This window comes from Pteropus alecto, unplaced genomic scaffold (assembly GCF_000325575.1).
Source record: "Pteropus alecto unplaced genomic scaffold, ASM32557v1 scaffold103, whole genome shotgun sequence".
Taxonomy (NCBI): domain Eukaryota; kingdom Metazoa; phylum Chordata; class Mammalia; order Chiroptera; family Pteropodidae; genus Pteropus; species Pteropus alecto.
This window is the reverse complement of record NW_006436288.1, coordinates 3198022-3216253: the sequence shown is the minus strand read 5'-3', so window position 1 is coordinate 3216253 and position 18232 is coordinate 3198022. Positions and strand designations below refer to the sequence as shown.

Below are 18232 nucleotides of genomic sequence, written 5' to 3'. Positions count from 1 at the left end.
CGAACATAATACGATCAAAATGATGAGAAGAAAACTTATAGAGACAAAAAATCAAAATACGTGTTAAAAGACATATACTAAACAAGGAATAAGAGAAGAATTCAAGAAACTGAATTTAAACTTGACCTCCAAGGCTAAAGATCATTTCCCATAGGCAGAGAGGGTAACATGGATAGGGATTCCAAAAGGAGCAACATTTTCAAAGAACAAAGACCAAGCCAGCCTGACTGGAGGGGCAGGTGATAACAGGCATGGGACCAAATGACCCAGGATCCTCAAAGACAGAGAGAGTGAGAAGTGTCTGGCCTCCGCACACCAGGCATTAAAAAGTCATTGTGAGTTCCTAGAAATGGCAACAATGCTTCTTTTCACATTCATTTAAAGAACACTGATAAAAAAAAAAAAAAACAATTGTTTACATCATGAAAGTACTGTTCTAAGTGATATGAGGGATAGAGAGAGCTTACAAACACAGATCCTACCCTCAATCACCTTATTGATAAAGCATCAGTACAACATACAAACACACAAGGCAGAAATCAGTAGGAACTCTAAGAGAAGGCAAAAGGCCTCAAACGATGAATGGTGAACAGTCTAGTAGAGATGAAGAAGGCCTTCCCAGAGACGAAATAATAAAAGCAGTAATTCGGGAAGATTACTGGAATAATGGCTACCATGTATCGGTCACTCATCAAGGTAAGGATGATTTAACTATATTCTCACTGAACAGTCACACTAACTCTGCCATGTAGAATTTTGGTCCATTTACAGATGAGAGAACTGAAGCTCAGAGATTAAATTATTTGTCCAAGGTCACGCAGTACATGTCAGGGTTAAGATTCAAACAAGTCTCTATGATTCAAAACTAAAGTTGTTTCTAGAATGCCGATGTACAATCTTTAGAGTGAAAAACATATTTGCTTCATTCAATTATTTGACATATAATTTAACAGAATTTAACAGGCATTTCTATTTCCAGTCTTGTGAGAATTCCTGCCTGGCTAAACCCATTCATCGCTTCCTCACACCACTATCTGACTGTCCCTACTAACTCAATTGTTCCTTTCTACTAAAGACAGTAATTACATTAATTTGATTAAGTAAGATTTTATACTTTTCATAAAATGGAAGTACATCCTAAAGGGACCAAATAATCAAAATAGTAAATCTGAGAAAATAAGTATAATTTGTTCTATTTGAACAAACGACAATAAGATAAAGTTTAACCAAATATGAATTTTCCTAGGGCAGATGAGAAAGGCCAGAGGTAGAGAAATCAGATATAGACGAGGCCACCATCGTGATTCAGGTGTGTGATGAAACAAGCCAAGCATAGGAACAGAAGAAAAGAGAAAGAGGTAACACCCCAAGGTATTTTTTATGGAAGAAACGGTAAGACTATAAGCAATATTCTGCCATGCAGAGGAACAAACACAAAATAAAAGGCTCTGTTTACATAAAGATTGATGAAGCCAAGATGTACATTCATGAAACATCTAGAGAAAAAGAAAATATAACATAATGTATTCAATCATGTTCAATCATCAGAGAAAGGGGGGAAATGTAAATTGATCTCTGGAACTTAGAGCCTAGAAAGCCAGAGAACTGTGATGGCCAGAGAAGGGAGGAAAAGGTCTGAATTCAAGCACAAGGAACATCCTACAACTCCCCAGAATGGCAATTTTACATAATAATCAGAAAATCCAAAGACGTTCAGAACTAGGATTCGCAGAGATCATGTGTCTGTTTACTGCTTTGTTTTTTTTAAAACAACCTTCAATTTTTAGAGAAGTTTTAGGTTCACAGCAAAACTAAGTGGAAGGGACAGATTCCCCATTTATCCCTACACATGTATAGCCCTCCCACTATCAACATCCCCATCACTTATAACATTTGTTGTAAGCTGTTGAACCTACATTGTCATGTGTCTGTTTTATAGATTTGAAAAGTACATGCCAGTGCACTGAAGTCCCCAGGCTAAGGTCACATGGCCAGATGCTATCAAAGCTAGGACCAAAATGCCTGGGTCCCAATCCTGTATCCTTTCTAGGTAAATCGCAATGCACTCAATGAAGCATACATGGCCAACTACAGATCCCCTGACATGCATTCCATAGGATGCCAAACTTCAACTTGTTCTATAAAAGTAACTATTGTCAAGCACCAAAATGATTTCACTTTCTTTAGGGAGTAAAGAGAACTCTGCTTTTCTCTGAGATGTCTTCATTATTATTAGCATCGATGCCAATTGTCTGGACTCTACATGCTAATCATATGTCCCACAGCTTCTATCATGTAATTACTACTGTAATATTACAACCAATCAGAGTATTCATCTGTAGACTGAAATTGTGATATTTTTCTTCCTGGAGCCAGATCTATGTAGAAGTTTTCACTCATAATAACCCATGTCAGATCTTTGCCTAGCTCAAGAGATTTCCCACAATATTTTTAACACTAAATAGAAGGTTGGCTGGATCATCATTTGAAACAGAGCCAACTGCATATCCTGATGATGAGCAAACTTTGTCACAAGAATACAGCAGTGTGATTCCCCAGGGATATTTTAGTTTGATGAAGGGAAGTTTCTCAAGGGTTGGGCCTCCCAACTTCTACTGCTCTTGTCTCTTTCGCAAAGACATGGACAGTATGGACTGTGCTGAGTACAAGACAGATGTGTTGAATGGAATGCATTTGAGATTACAATAACCACTGACTCCTGAAGAGTCAAAAGTTTTTTTAAAAAAGGAAAATAAAGTCTGCTTATAAAGATACAAGACTAAAATACGTTTCTTGTTTCTTCTCTGGAAAATTAGCATTAGTATTTAAGTTTTCTCTACACACTGAAGAAAAAACAATAATATCCTTCAAAACATCAAAATATACAGAGCTGAGCTCCTTCATCCAAGTACGGACATAATGAAGATGCCACAATCTACCTTCCTCCCTGAGTCCGCGATGCAAACTTAATCTCTAAAGATACATGTGTTCCTTTTTCAATCAGAAAATTAACTAAATTACTCTTTTTGGTAGACAATCTCACATCTTCAGGTTATAGGAGTTCTTTAGGGTCTGTCCTCTCCCGAGACCATTTCCAAAAAATCATCGTGAAGAACACTGTTTGGTTCTATTTTTCCATCAGCCATTAGCATTATTTGAATAAAATATGCTCCTTTTTGGATACAATGCATTTTTCAGATATATGCACCTGCTTAACTGCCTTACCCTCCTGATTTTCCCAGTTTTCATACTCATTCTAACATATTTCTTCACGTGTTTTAATTAGAAAATAAAAAGCTAATTTCTCTCCAAATCTGCTTATAGAAACTTTGCTAACCAAATTTTTAAAATATGATAAAGATATTAATATAAAGGTAAAAGTGACTGAAAGATTTATCAAAAATAATATATAGCAATTTAAGATTATCTGAGTCTGTAATTAACCTGGGTAACTCTACAGTTTACTGCAGAGTTCTGAATCTGCAGTCCTCATAAGAACCCTCTGGGGAGCTTGCGAAAATGCAGATTCCTGAACCACTAACTATAAGGATAGTTAAAGCTACTCTGAGGCTCAGCATTTTTAATACTCATCTCAGGTGATCCTGATTCAGGACCACAGCCCAGAGAGCTCCTAGAAAGCTAATGACAAAGGAGGTAAATGCATTGTATTGGAATAAATCAGCATAGAGAATGCCAGAGTTTCAATTCCAGAACTGCCTCTAACCAGCCATGTGACCATAGGTTTACTTTGTCCAGCTTTCAGTTTACTCATCTGTAACAGAAAGGTGTTAGCTTTATATCTTAGAATCCTCCTTGCTATAAAATTATGACATGGGGAAAAAAAAAGATAGTTTTATAAATGTGGATACTATCATTCTCCTCAAAAATAGTGTTTAAAATATTCATAAGTAATGTTTATTCAAGGATCTCTACATTGGAGATAAGAGTTATACCTTAAGTACACCAGATACCTAGTTCAATGTCAAATGTGAGACATTTGAATGAAATCACACACACACACACACACACACACACACACACACACACACAGTGTACTCCTACCTCGTGGCTATGAGGGTAGGAGTATGTTCATCACGTTCAGCTGAAAAACTGATCCGAATCTGGGTTACAAGAGCAATTGATTTGGATATTTTTTTACCAGACTTAAAGACCATAATTTTGACATCATTAACCACATTCCTAAACAACCAAAGCACCAGTTAAGTGGCACCTTTTTAGGAAGTAATTACCAGAGGCCACTGTCATCTCAAAGTTGGCTTTAGGGAGGAAGGCCTCACTATACAGAGAGTCAGAAGCTGGAGCCAGAGTGTCTCAACATTTAAAAAATCTGTATAGCTTTCTGGAGCTGAGATGAAACATTTATCCTTCTCTTGCAACTACTTTGGTTTCCAGGGAACTGACTGTTAGGGCTGAGGCAGGCTGAGGAGAGAGGTACAGCTGCAGACACACACACAACACACACCAAAGTTAACGGGAAAATTTCAAAGTGCCTTTTTATGCCTTTAACTCAAAGATGAACACATTTCAAGGTGACCCAATCCTCAAGTGACAGTGTTTTAAAAGGGCCAGAGCTCTTCACTTAAACAATTTCTAGTGACATGTTCAAATCGCATCCTCAAGGGCTCTATCTGCTGTCTCATTTACTAGTCTTTCTTTCCTGGCAGAGTCATCCCATTTCAAATGAGCGCTTGAAGTTCGTCTTCTTCCCTAACAATTAGAATCCACAGGGCTTAGGTGCTTAAAAAAATTTGTTTTTTAACTTAGCAGGCACCATGGAGGACTTTTAATTATTCAATTATAAAACAAACCAAAATTATTACTTTATACTTTTTTTCCCATTAATCAAAACAGTATCAGAATAATAAAAGACAGCCTCATCACTCATGCTTACAGGCAAACAGTAAAAGACTTTTAAGATAAAAATCAAAGTTAGCATTCATAAAAGGATGCCCAATTTTAAATCTAGAAATGTATATAATCATTATGTTAACTCTGTGTATTTCAAACACAAAATATAAAGGATTTTTCTTCCTTCCTCCCTAAAATACTACTCTTAGTCATTATAATAGAATGAGATTATACTAGGAATCTGAAAACAGGGTACCTATAATTGATGCCAGGCTGGTTTTGCTCAGTTCCTTTGCAGAAATTACTCCCTGTCAAAAATATCCTTTCCCAAAAAACTTCCCTTGGACTGTACGTCTGTGAATTCCTCTTTCCAATCTGACCACTCTTTTATCATCACTTTTATCTTACCATAATGACCTACATGACTGTCGCCCTTAGCTGGCTGTGAGCTCTGGAAGAGCAGAGACGAGGTTATCCTCCCTTTGGTAACCCGGCCATTACCACAAGCAACAGGTAACACGTGCCAGGACCAGTGGGCATTCCACTTAAGTTTGTTTTTTTTTAAAAAAACCTTTTTTTGTATAAATTTATAATATATAAAAATAGATTTACTATAGCTATGCCACCCTGAACAAGCCCAATCCCGTCTGATCTCGGAAGCTAAGCAGGGTCGGGTCTGGTTAGTACTTGGATAAGAGACCACCTAGGAAGACCAGGTGCTATAGCCGTAAAAAAAAAATAATTAAAAAATAAGGGATTGTAAACTGACAAGGTCCTTGCAATCTGTGAGGTCAACCAAGGGCTGCCTCGCCTGAAAAAAAAATAGATTTAAAATTTTATTCTAGTCTCCTCTCACTTCCTGAAAAATTTTCCTAAATGGATGTGTCTATGTGTAGGGGGTGAGCAAGGCAGATATCTGAGCCAGGCCGGGAGGGGGAGCCATATGGTGGAGTGAGGTACAGAAGCCTGTACAAGTGAGGGGAGTACTCACACATGGTGGTGGCCCAGAGTCCAACACGAAGGATATCTGCACAAAAGGGCAGCCAGACATGGGAAGTCAAGACAAGCAGGATAAAGAAGCTATCTACATGAAGAGGCAGCCTGACACAGACCACCAGGCCTACTGGGGGTATCAATGAGGGCAGAAGCCTGATACAAGGAGTTGGAGCCCAAGCAGGACAAGGATGGCATCCAACCCAGGGTGTCGGAGCCTGAGAAAGTTGACAGGAATGTCTCCTGGGGGTGGGGTATGCACAGCTCAGCATGTGGAGTTTCAAATATGGAAGAGAGAAAAATGGAATAAACCCTGTGGTGTTAGACTAGAATTGGAGAAATCACTGTGAACTTGTGGTTTTCACTATATAGAGTGATATAGATAATTGGTAAGTAGATATATATAGAAGTATGTGCATAGTATATACATTCTCTAGCTTTGCCCAGTGAGGGGCCTGAGAACAGAGATACTCCAGTCACCATGAGCATAACTACTGCCCAGATCTTGGCTTCTAAATACCATTATCCAGTGAAAGAAATGTTCCTTGGAGAAATGGCTGACTCCAGTGCTAGGACAGAGAACGTATAAAGTAAGCCTGGAATACCTTTGGCTTGTTTCACTAGAAAATAAGTAAGTACTTTTTAAAATAACGGGACATTTAAAAAGAGAGAGAGAGGGGCGAGGCTGAAGGGGCTCCTATTAGCAAAATCTGGAACAATTTGATATTAAATAATAACAATAACAATTATAACCCATTAAGAATACAGGAAACCTCAAATACATACTAATATAAACGAACATAAATAAACTGAAAATTTACAGAAGGACAATACTAAATAGTTTCAAAGTACAACCCCCAAACAGAGCTATCTAATTTCTTAAACAGACAAAAATAAATGGAAAATAACTGCATATCACATTTGTAATTATTTTCATTGGAGCTCTGGCTCGCTGCCCAGCTCCTGAACCAGACCTAGCTCCATAAAAGCAGGGACTACCCCTGTCCATTGTCTATCCCCAGAGCTCAGAGCAATACTACAGAGTATACAACTGGTACTCAATAACTACATGTCGAATGAATAAATGTGCTTCCTAAAATACAAAATCTCATCATGGTTCCTGGTTTGGCAACAAGCCAAAGCTGATCTCCTTTATCATGTTTTAAACAAATAAACTGCCCTTTCTGTTTGTTCTGACTTGGATTACAGAAAGTCTCTCTGGAGAACACAATAGTCTTTACATTCCCCAGTAAATCATCCCCTCTGATGATTCCAATTTGTGGACACATGCCTAAAATAATCTCTTGTGACTCAACCCAGGAAATCCAATATATTATCCCCATGCCCCTCGATTAAAAATCAGTCTTCGATTGTTTTTTTTCTCATTTTTCATATATCCTTGAAATTTTCCTTCTTGTACACAAGAACTTACAGATATATAGACCAGGAAAATCTTAGAAGTCACCTAATACAACCTCTCCCATTTCCAAATGCCTCCAAAGGAAATCACACTTGAAAGAAGGCCACACTATCAACATCTTTCATAAGTCTCTTGAGATATCTTTAAAGACAGAAATAACAACTGAATTTTAATGATATTCAGAAAAGAGGGAGAGGGTGAAGCACTTCATACCTGTCCACGCATGGGGACCCAGGTAGATGCCCCAGTTCTCCCAAGAAAGTAGTAGCTCTAAATTCATTCCTTCATTGAATAGACACGTTTGAGGGTCTTCTTTGTGCCAGACACTATTCTAGGTGCATGGTGTACATCAGTGAAAAAGAGAAAGATCACTGCCCATCTGTACCTACATTTCAGGCAAAATTCAAAGGTGGCTAAGAGAATAAACAGAATATCAGTCCGTTTTCATACAATGCGAAGGGCCTAAAGCACTTCCTAGAGCCACAGAGAACATTAGGCCAGTGGTTCTCAAATTTAGGTGTGCTTCAGAACAACTCAGAAGACTTGTTAAAATTCAGAATGCTAGGTCCCACCCCCAAAGCTCTGATTCATTAAGATTTCAATGGGGCCTGAGAATCTGCATTTCTAATGAGCTCCCAGATGTTAATGCTGCTGGACCAGGGACCACAATATGAGAACCAATGACCTATTCAAATAAATCAAGCAGCTTGGCCAAACTAGCAAAGTTTCTCTCTATAAGGACATACCTGTCACCTACCCACTTAGGGCAAACATTGCTCAAAGGAAAAGAGGTTTTTAGCTTTATATTTGAGTTGGAGAAAATCAGAAATAAACGTTGTAAGTAGACAATATCTTCAACAGATAGCACTGATCACTAAATGCTGACAAAAACTAACATTAAAGTTAGAGGGTTTGTTCTTTCTTTCATGCATCCAAATAACATAATAAAAGAATGTTTTCCTTGAAGATCAGGTTCAGCTTCAAATGAACCTATTTAACAAAAAAAGTCTATTAAGTAGAAGTATATACAATAAAATATAAATAACAAGGACTGAATTAGTAATTTTACAGTTTTTTGTGCTAACTGTATTTTCTAAAATTTTTACAATAAATATGGTTTCCTCTTGTACTAAGAAAAAGAAGTTACAATATTTATTTTAAAGGACTTTTAATTTTAAAACTGTAAAAGATATCAGTTAAAATACTGAATAAATTAATAATGAATTATTTTTTTCCTGGTACATAAATAAATCGAGTAACTTATTTTAGCATTTTAGGCTAAACCTCTGTCTGGATTAATAATACCAGTGAAGGAAAAACACCCTTGAAATATATCTAATTTTATTTAAACAAAGAAAAAAAATAAACTATGATTATTAAATCGCTGCATAAAAGTCTATGGTGATGCCACCCTGAACAAGCCCCATCCTGTCTGATCTCGGAAGCTAAGCAGGGTCAGGCCTGGTTAGTACTTGGATGGGAGACCACGTAGGAAGACCAGGTGCTGTAGGCATAAAAATAAATACAAAATAAGGGATTGTAAGCTAACAAGGTCTTTGCAATCTGTGAGGTCAACCAAGGGTTGCCTCACCTAAAAAAAAAGTAAAAATCGCTGCATAAAAATCACATTTACTATTGTTCTACATAGTAATTGTTTTTTTTGCCTATGTTGTTATATTTCAACAAGTGAATGGAAGCAATTCTTACAAATTAAGTAAAAATGTTATATGTCAGTTATATCTCAATTTAAAAAAGTAAAAATGTTTTAATTGTATTTATGAAAGAAAAATAAATGGGAAAAATGAATTGGGAAAATAATGATGCATCCTTTGTGTGTACAGTACAAAGTCCCACAGCCACACCTCTGAAGATACCAAGGTAAGACCTGCACCCCATCCCTATTCTCCATCCACCATTTTTCAGGCTCTTCCAATTTAGAGAATACTCCTTTATTACTAAAGTCCAAATTTCAGAGATAGAACTTGAGTTTAAAACATAATCTCGTAAAGGGAAGTGACTAAAGGAGAATCATGTTGGTGAGGAAATCAACTGTTTTATAAAGTCACGCTCTTAACCATTCAACAAAAGTTCTGGACCATCTCTTGAAGTCTAGACTGTTTAGTTAGAACATACACTTTTAAAGGGGGAAAAAAGTACCTATATATGTTATATATAACTTATAACTAATTTTCTCAAAATTAGCCCCTATAAACAGAACTTTCTCTATATTACTATTAGTTATTCATATTTACTAGGTATCCACAATGTATTAAACAATTTACATCTTCTCATTTAATCTTCAAACAACTTTATAAAATAAATACTATTATAACCATTTTACAGATTAAGACACTTAAGCACAGAGTGATTAAGTAATGTGCCCAAAGTCACAGCTAAATTGAAGAGCCAGGATACAGATCCCCAAGCTATAATATTTAAACTAAAATCCTTAACCTTTGGCCAATCATAGTTTACTGTTGGAATTAAAAACTTTTCACATTTTGGAAATCAGAATTAAATTTTCTTTTCAATAATATTTGATAATATTAATGAAATGAAAAATAGTGAAATGATTCAGGCACTTTTACAAATCTTTGTACCTCTAAAATCACACATATTTTTCAATAAGTTATATAGTACAGAGATAGGCCTGACAACTTTCTATCGGTAAGGACATCTTTGGGATACAGCTGCGTTAAAATTATCTGTGGAAACTCAGCATTAAACAGCACAGGATTATAGTCAGAGTGGGCAAGGAGGGTTTTTATCTGGTTTTGTTTGTTTGGGGTTAGGGGGGTTTGTTTTTGTTCTTTGCAACTGGGGAGCTAGAAGGTAAAGTAGTAAATTGAAAGGTAAAGGTTGAATCCTTTCTTATTCCTTCCGCTTACAAAAAGGCAGCTTGGGTGCCAAGGCCAGTAGGGTGGGTCAACGTGCCCAAGAGTTAAGTCTCCCGGTTGTGCTTCTGCTTGGGGTGGGAGCGGTCCCGGTGCCGCCACTTCCCGGCCCACGAGCACCACGATCCGGGCGGCGGGTGGCGGTCAGACCGCGCTGCGAGAGGAGGCAAAGGGCAGGAGGCGGACGCGCCGGAGGCGGGGAAAGGGGAACGGGGCGACCTGCGGGGCCCTTACCGAACTCCGTGCCCCGGTTGTGCGCTGACATGGCACCGGGTGCTGAAGCAGTTGCGGGGTCCCTGGCGTCAGGCTCACTTGGGCCAGCCCTTCCTCCTTCCTGGCGGCTCTACAGGAACGAGGCGATCGCCCCGCCCCTGTCCCTCAAGGGGCGGAGTCGCAGCCCTTGGCCCTCGTGGTCAGGACTCCAGGCCCAGAGCTCTGCGAAGAAATCCTGCCTCCCCTGTCCCGGGTCCTCTCCACCAGGGTGAACTCGAACACTGATCCCCGGAAATAATGCTATTATAATCCGTTTAGAAATACTTAGGTTGCCGACTGCACGGAATAACAACGTTTAGAAACTTTTAACTGTAAGATTGCATACCAAGAAGGGAGGCAGCTCTGTGCCCTGAAAAGCAAATGAGCCTAGGACTGAGAAGATCTGGTTTGTCGGCCTAGCTCCGACACAGATACTCTGCACATCAACTTCCCTTTTCTAAGCTTCAGTTTCCTCATTTGTAAGAAATGACCTCGACAATTTCTTGGAGCTCTAAACTCTGAATCTGTGATACTAAGATTTTTTTTCAGCCTGGCTTTTCCGTGACCCGAGGGTTAAAATCCTCAGAGTCAATCAAAAAAGGCTACTTTGTCAATTCACCTGTACTCAAAATCAGTGGTCTCTCCTTTCTGCTGAAAGAAAACTTAGTTATGGCTTGTCTACCAGGAGCCAGTTACTGTGTTAGGTGCCTTTCAGATATATGCTAGCGTTTGAGCCTCAGAACAGTCCTGCCATGTATGTATTTTCTCTCTATTGCTATACCTACCGACACTAAAATTCTAAATAAATAGGCATCCTGATGTAGTGGAAACTGAGTAGGTTCATAATGCATAGAATCCCTTAATATATCAGCAATTCCACTTAATAATTTGGTTGTTCTAGGAATGTTATTGTCTACTTATGTATAAAAAGGGGATGATCAAAACATATTTGCCTGGAATGTTATTGTATACGTGTAAAGTACCGGACACATAGGACACATCAAGGCATATAGTAGATGCTCAACAAATATGTTATTGTCAAGTTCACAGGGCAATTATGGGGCTAATTAAGAAAAGTAATCCCAGTCTTATTCCCCTACACTGAGCTGCCTTTCGGCCTTTTCAACACATAACTACTGTTGAATATTTTGGATGTGTCTAGATTCTATTCACACATACGAAAGTATTTTTCCTTTATTTTAACCCTGAGAAAGAGAAAAGCAGGCCCTGATAGCCTGGAGTTGGCCTGGCACTCACAGTTAGCCCACTGTGCTCTCCAGTCAAACATAAACAATTTCACAGAACAACAGCATCAGCCAAGGCCGTTGTGACCCTGGTGAATCAATAAAACGAGGCCACTCATAATCATGTCTGAACACAGAAAAAACATTAACATTGTCCAAAACACAAAAATAACCTAACAGCCCCTATGCTGGCTAATATAAGTGACTGTCATTTCTTTACTCTTCAGTTTTAGCCATTCTTGTGTTTTAGATATGAATTAAGATGCCTCATCATAGAGTTATCACCACTTCCTGACAGCAGTCCAATCCAGAACAATGGCCTACTTGAACCTTCACCAAACCCGAGCCCAAATCCTACGTCATTTCTAACAACCTCTTACTAAGACACTTCACAGTTGCTCATGGTGAGCATTCTCTTGTTGCAGTGAGTAAACCCATGTTTATTCAACTATAGGTCCGTCCTGGTGGTCGTCAGCTGGAGAGCACTGCGATCCCTAAAAGGTACGAAGATAACAAATAGAATGCTATTTTTATGGGCACATACAACTCTAAGCCAGATTTAAAACCATTCATTATACATTCATGTATAATGTAAATTTATTAAAACAATAAAAAGAGCTATGAGATACAAATGTAGCTGAAAAACTAGAATCAGGGCAGCCTCCTACAGCAAACACTTTAGCCATATATCTGACAAGAATTTCTCAAGGACTTTTTCTAAAACTGACCTGTTCTACAGTACTAATCTGGAATTAATCTTTACAGTTTGAAAGTATGCTAAATTGGCAGCATTCAGAGATAGTGGGGCTAGAAAGCAAAAAAAAAAAAATGAATTTCTTTAATGGAGAAATATTGCCAAGGTTCACTGTGGGTGTTTCTCTTTCAAATTTAGTGCCTTGTGAAACTTCTGAAGTACCCCTAAGGCAAGATCTCACAAAGAAAGATCTACAGACCACCACTACCAAATGGGATCTCCCCGGAGTCTTTTTCAAAGCCTTTTCTAGGCTTCACCACAGACAGCCCTACTGAATCAGAATCTCTAAGACTCTGGAATCTGTATTTTTAACAAGTTCCCTCAAATGATGTTAATGCAAGCTAAATAAAGAATCATCAACCTAGATAAAGAATTATCAATCTAGAGGCAGAGGAAAGCAAAACTATGCATGCCAATTGGAAACTATAGCCCAAACTGGCTCTTACAAGAGTAAAACTGTCTTTATTATATTCTTTTAATCCATGAAATTTTACAAGCCATTGCTTTTTATGTTAATATAAATTTTAAATTGCTGTATAAATTGTCTTCCCACCCCCACTCCTTCTTCAATTAAAATTAAAGTTCTAATAATATGTCATATTTATTTTGAAGCCTCAAGAACCTACCTGGCCTCGGAGATAGGAGTAATCCAAATGTTAAATTCCAAAGGACATTGACCATTTATTTGTTGGTTTGTCATATGCCTAGCATCTAGCATAGTACTTGGTACATAGTAGGCCGCCAATGTTTCTTAGATGAATGATTGTATATTACTGTCTATGCTATTTTCTTATAGTGCCCACTTTTTTCACCAGTCCAATTTCATTTGAATGTGGTCTCTAATTCTACGATTTCTAAAAGCAGTCATTCACAGGTTCCATAGGTAAATATACTATAGACTGTCAACCAGTTATTTCTAAGTTAGATGGGGAAAAGTATAGAAGCAGAAAAGACTAAGGAAGAATATGAATATTAGAACTGAATTATTTCAGAACTGGAGGGAAACTTACAAACCATCTAATTCCTAATTTGTGGTGAAATAAGAAAAATAAGAATTATATTGTCTTTTATGAAGCTAAATTTATTCAATTTAAAAAACAGTCCTTCATTCAGAGACTAAAGCCTACACTACAACTTGAATTTTAAAATGTCCTTTCTTTTATGAAGATTGTGGTGATAATCTTTTTATTTTTTTAATAGCTTCACTTGGCATTATTAGAAGACTGTTCCATCTTGCTCACCTCCCTGCTTTTTCATCTATTGGTTCACCAAATCGCAAAGTTAGGGAATCACTGATAGAATAAATATGTAATACTAGCTAATATTAAGTGCTGCCTCTGAGGTAAGCCCTTTACATCAATTATTTGATATTTCTCCCCCAAAAAATCTGAGAACTACCATCTCCCTTTACAGATTAAAAAAAAAATTAAGTCTCAGAAATTAGTCTGTAAGTGCTAGAGGACAGTTCAAATCCAGGCAATATAGCTCTACAGACCACACACTTATTATTCTATCTCTTTGAAGCCAAACTCATTAGACAAGCCATTTAACCTCTCTGAAATTATGTTTCCCATATAGAGTCATGCGCCACTTACCAACAGAGATATGTTCTGAGAAATGAGTTGTTAGGTGATTTCATCGTTGTGTGAACATCATGGTGTACTTACAGAAACCTGCGTGGTCTAGTCTACTACACACATAAGCTGTATGGTATAGCCTATTGCTCCTAGGCTACAAACCTGTACAGCATGTTACTATACTGAATACTATAGGCAATTGTAATACAATGGCATTTGTGCACCTAAACATATCTAAACATACAATAATAATACAATATAAAAGATAAGAAATGGTACACCTGTATAGGGCACTTACCATAAATACAGCCTGCAGGACTGGAAGTTGCTCTGGGTGAGTCAGTGAGTGGAGAGTGAATGTGACGGCCTAAGATATTACTATACACTACTGTAGACTTCATCAACACTGTACACTTAGGCTACACTAAACTTATAAAACACAAGATCAAATCAACCACAAGAGAAAATGACGCTATCAAGAGACATGGTGTACACAAGATGTATAACGCTGCTGCCGGGATAGCATGGCATACCGTTTTACAGCGAACTTTTTTTCAAAGTAGAAAGAGTACACTCCAAAATAATAAAATGCATAAATATATAAACCAATGTCATTTATTATCAAGTATAATGTACTATACATATTTACTGTAATTTTATGACAGGCAGTGCAGGTTTATTTATAGTAGCATCACCAAAAACATTTAACACATGTGCTATGACAGCTAAAATGGTTGCAATGTCACTTGGTGATAATAATTTTTCAGGTCCATTATTTTACGGGACTATTGTCATATGCACGGTCCATAAACTAAAATCAGTTCTTTTCCACTTGACTAAGTTCCATTCTCTCATTAATTATATAGTGATTCAACCTATAAAATACTGTTCAATAGTTATCAGTTAGCTGCATACTCCAGCCTCGTTTTCACAGGTAAATTTGTTAGATGTCTCATTTGTTTCTTCAGAAACTCCACTGACTTTAAAGTCACACTGATCTAAGCGATACCAAGTCACACTAAAAATCATGCATTCCTATAGATAAGCAAAGAAAAGCTGAGCCTCCTGAGAACGTTCTTGCTCCAGTAATTCCTCTTCCTCAGGAATATCCCTAGTGTAAGAGATCAACAGGTACAGTAACATACAGAACCCATTAGGAATTACTTTGTTTTAAAATATACAGGTGTAAAAACGTAAGTACCTACTAAAGAAATATTTTCCCTTGGTCTGCACTTTCAATTCCCCATTTTGTTGCTGCTTCTGAAAAATCATATTCACTTCCCTCCACCTCAGCCTCAAAGAAAGCTAAATTCTATTGAACTATTAAAAATGTAACCTGTTATAAATTATAGTACACCTTTACTATACTACTTTGTAGCCATTAACAAGAATGTGTTGAAATTTATTTACTGACATGAAAAAGTCTCAAGAGAATTGATGACCTACACTCAATCCTGGTTTCTTAGAAGAAATCTCTGGATGACACTAAAAATGGGAAGTAATGATTCATAAGGTAAATTACTAAAAAGTAGGCAAGAATTTGGGTTTCCATGACCTACTAGACATTAGAACACAGAAGGGAAGCCCCAGAGCAAGAGTGGAATGGGAAGGAGAGATTTACCTATATAAAATTTTAATTTTTCAACCAAACTTGTTTCCTTCTTGTTACTTATTCTAATAACTGGGACTACCTAATACTCATTTTTTTCAAACTAAAAGACAAATCCTCAACTCTATTCTCTGTAATCCCTGTATCTAATCTATATGCAAGTCCTGTGGGCTCTTCTGAATCTGTACCTTGCCTCGTCTCCGTTGTCGCACCTAGGCCAGGCCATCTTTATTTCTCAGACTCTTACAGTGCCTTCCTAACGATTCTCTCTTGCCCCTACTCCCCTTCTCTGCCTATATCCCATTCATCTTCTCTACACAGCCGGAAAGGTAATTGCTTTAGGATTTGAAGAGGCCAGTTGACAGCCTCGTTTAAATCCGTAGTGGCTTACCATTATATCATATTTTTATGATGATCTGACTTCAGCTGTGACCTTTATATTTTTCCCTTGCATTGCTCTAGTCAAAGCTGCTTTATTTCTGTCTCAAAGCCTTTGCACTTGGCTTGCTATTTCTGCTACTTGGTCTATTGTTACCTAAATTTTGCATGACTAACCTTTTTGTGATTCAGGTTTGAAGTCCCTTATCCCTTCTTTTGCCACTTATTTTGTCCCATTTATTCACAGTTCTTATCACTGAAGTTACGTAGTATATTTTTTGTCTTCATCAATACTACTTTTGCCTAGAAAGGTGGCTGGTATGTTGTAAGTATACTAAATAGTTGTTGAAAGAAGTCTTCAAATTGGCACCAAATCTTACCAGACCAGGAAGGTTATTTTTCAGTTATCCTCCATGCAGCAGCCCATCGTCACCTCTGAAGAGTCAGACATGGTAAGAACCTGCTCAAAGTTCTTGCCTCTCCTGTGAACCCTTGTACAGCCTCAGCTGACCTGAGACCCAGTTACCTAGGAGGAGTCCAGCTTGTACGATATGGCCCCTTATCTCCACCCACGCAGGACACTGGAGACTTTGACGAGTGCAACTTTAGCAGATACATATTTGAACTTTTTGCTAAAGTAAATTCTACTGTAAAATTCTACCATTATAAAGTGTGGTAGGCAGACCGATGGCCCCCCAAAGATAGCTATGTCCTAACCCCTGGAGCCTGTGAAGGTTACCTTATATATGGTGAAAGGGACTTTGTGGGTGTGATTAAGGGTCTTGAACTGGGGAGTTATCCAGGTAGGTCTAATGTAATCACAAGTATCCTTTTAAGTGAAATAAGGTGGCAGAGATCTGAAGATGCTACATTGTTGGCTTTGAAGACAGAGGAAAGGACGATGAGACAAGGAAGGAATACTGGTGGCCTCTAGAAGTTGGAAAAGAAAAACATTCCTAGTCTCCAGAAGGAATGCAACCTTGCCAGCTTAATTTTAGCCCAGTGAGACTCATTTTGAACTTCTGACCTCCCTAACTCTTAAGATAAATTTGTGTTGTTTTAAATCACAAATGTGTCATAATTTGTTACAGCAGCAATAGAAAACCAGTACACAAAGGATACCAAACACTGGTTGTTCCCACATCCTGCCTGGTGATTTGTACGCTCAGTATATACAAGGCTATAAAGATAAACGAGACTATCCTTAGAAGTTAAACCAGCAAAATCTCTAAAAACATGCCCTCTGTTGTTAAAAGTTTACAATCCTAAGAAACTCTACATAATCTGGCAAAAGCTGAAACATAAAATGACTTAAGTAGGTACCTAAAAATGTGCTAAAAGCACAAGAACTTGACAGCTTATCCGACCAACATGAACATTCTAGCCACATAAAGTATACGGCATGTTATGACTGAACTTCATGGCCTAAAATTCAACTTACAACCTTAACTCAAAACAACGTTTATAGATTCCAAGCCATATGCCATCTGGTGATGGTGTAAACATTTAATTGTATAGGGTCTTTAGACATTTATGAAACTTAAATAGAAGAAATTATCTTGGATCATAAATTTCATAAATACCAAGCAATTTCATGATTCTAATCTGGTGCATGTAAATTTCAACTTTATTTAGGATAAGTAAGACTCTAATTGGAGTTCTAGCACATTCCTAATACTGCTTCTGTAAGCTGAGGACCAAGCATGTAGCAAAACCAACAGAAAAGTACTATCATCATCCCATGAGACTCTGTGGATCATTAGTTGGCTCAATGATACACTTTTTTGGTCCTTTGAGGTAGTCACAGCCTACAGTGCTTTCTCTGGGTTACCACAAACCTTCAAAAACATATACTCTTTGGCTGGTTATTTCTTTTAAAGGAAAGTTATCAAGAGTCATTCACAAGATAAAAGCAATTTGGCAGAGATGTTATTCTAGTTTAATATCCCCTTCACATTTAAAAAAATACATTACAAATCTAAACTCAAGTTGATCCATTTTATTGGAAAGGTAGTAAACTTTTTGAATGCCACCTGAATTTAAAAAATAAAGTAAAATATTACAGGTCTACAATTATCCCATTTTCATAAAATCTTTATCTGTATATATAGATGTACTAATATGCATGTTCGCTCAATTTAATAGATTTTTGGGGTGGTGGGATTTTTGAGTGATTTTCTGCTAATTCTGGATTGTTTTTTTTTCCTTATAACTACCATGTATCATGTAATAAGGTATTATT

General features: G+C 37.5%; 1 protein-coding gene and 2 pseudogenes across 2 annotated transcripts in view; 2 read left to right on the top strand and 1 right to left on the bottom strand.

Annotated features, from left to right (window-relative positions):
- The window catches only part of DERA (deoxyribose-phosphate aldolase), a 137709-nt gene extending 127156 nt beyond the window's left edge, over positions 1–10553 (bottom strand). For both annotated transcript variants that reach the window (XM_025047414.1, XM_006912658.3), the window contains exon 1: positions 10411–10553. In XM_025047414.1, coding sequence (XP_024903182.1) covers positions 10411–10441 — 31 coding nt within the window. In that variant the 5' untranslated portion in view covers positions 10442–10553. The remainder of the gene's footprint in view (positions 1–10410) is intronic.
- LOC112480340 lies at positions 5479–5597 on the top strand (annotated as a pseudogene).
- Positions 8677–8795, top strand: LOC112480431 (annotated as a pseudogene).
- Positions 10554–18232: the final 7679 nt, after the last annotated feature.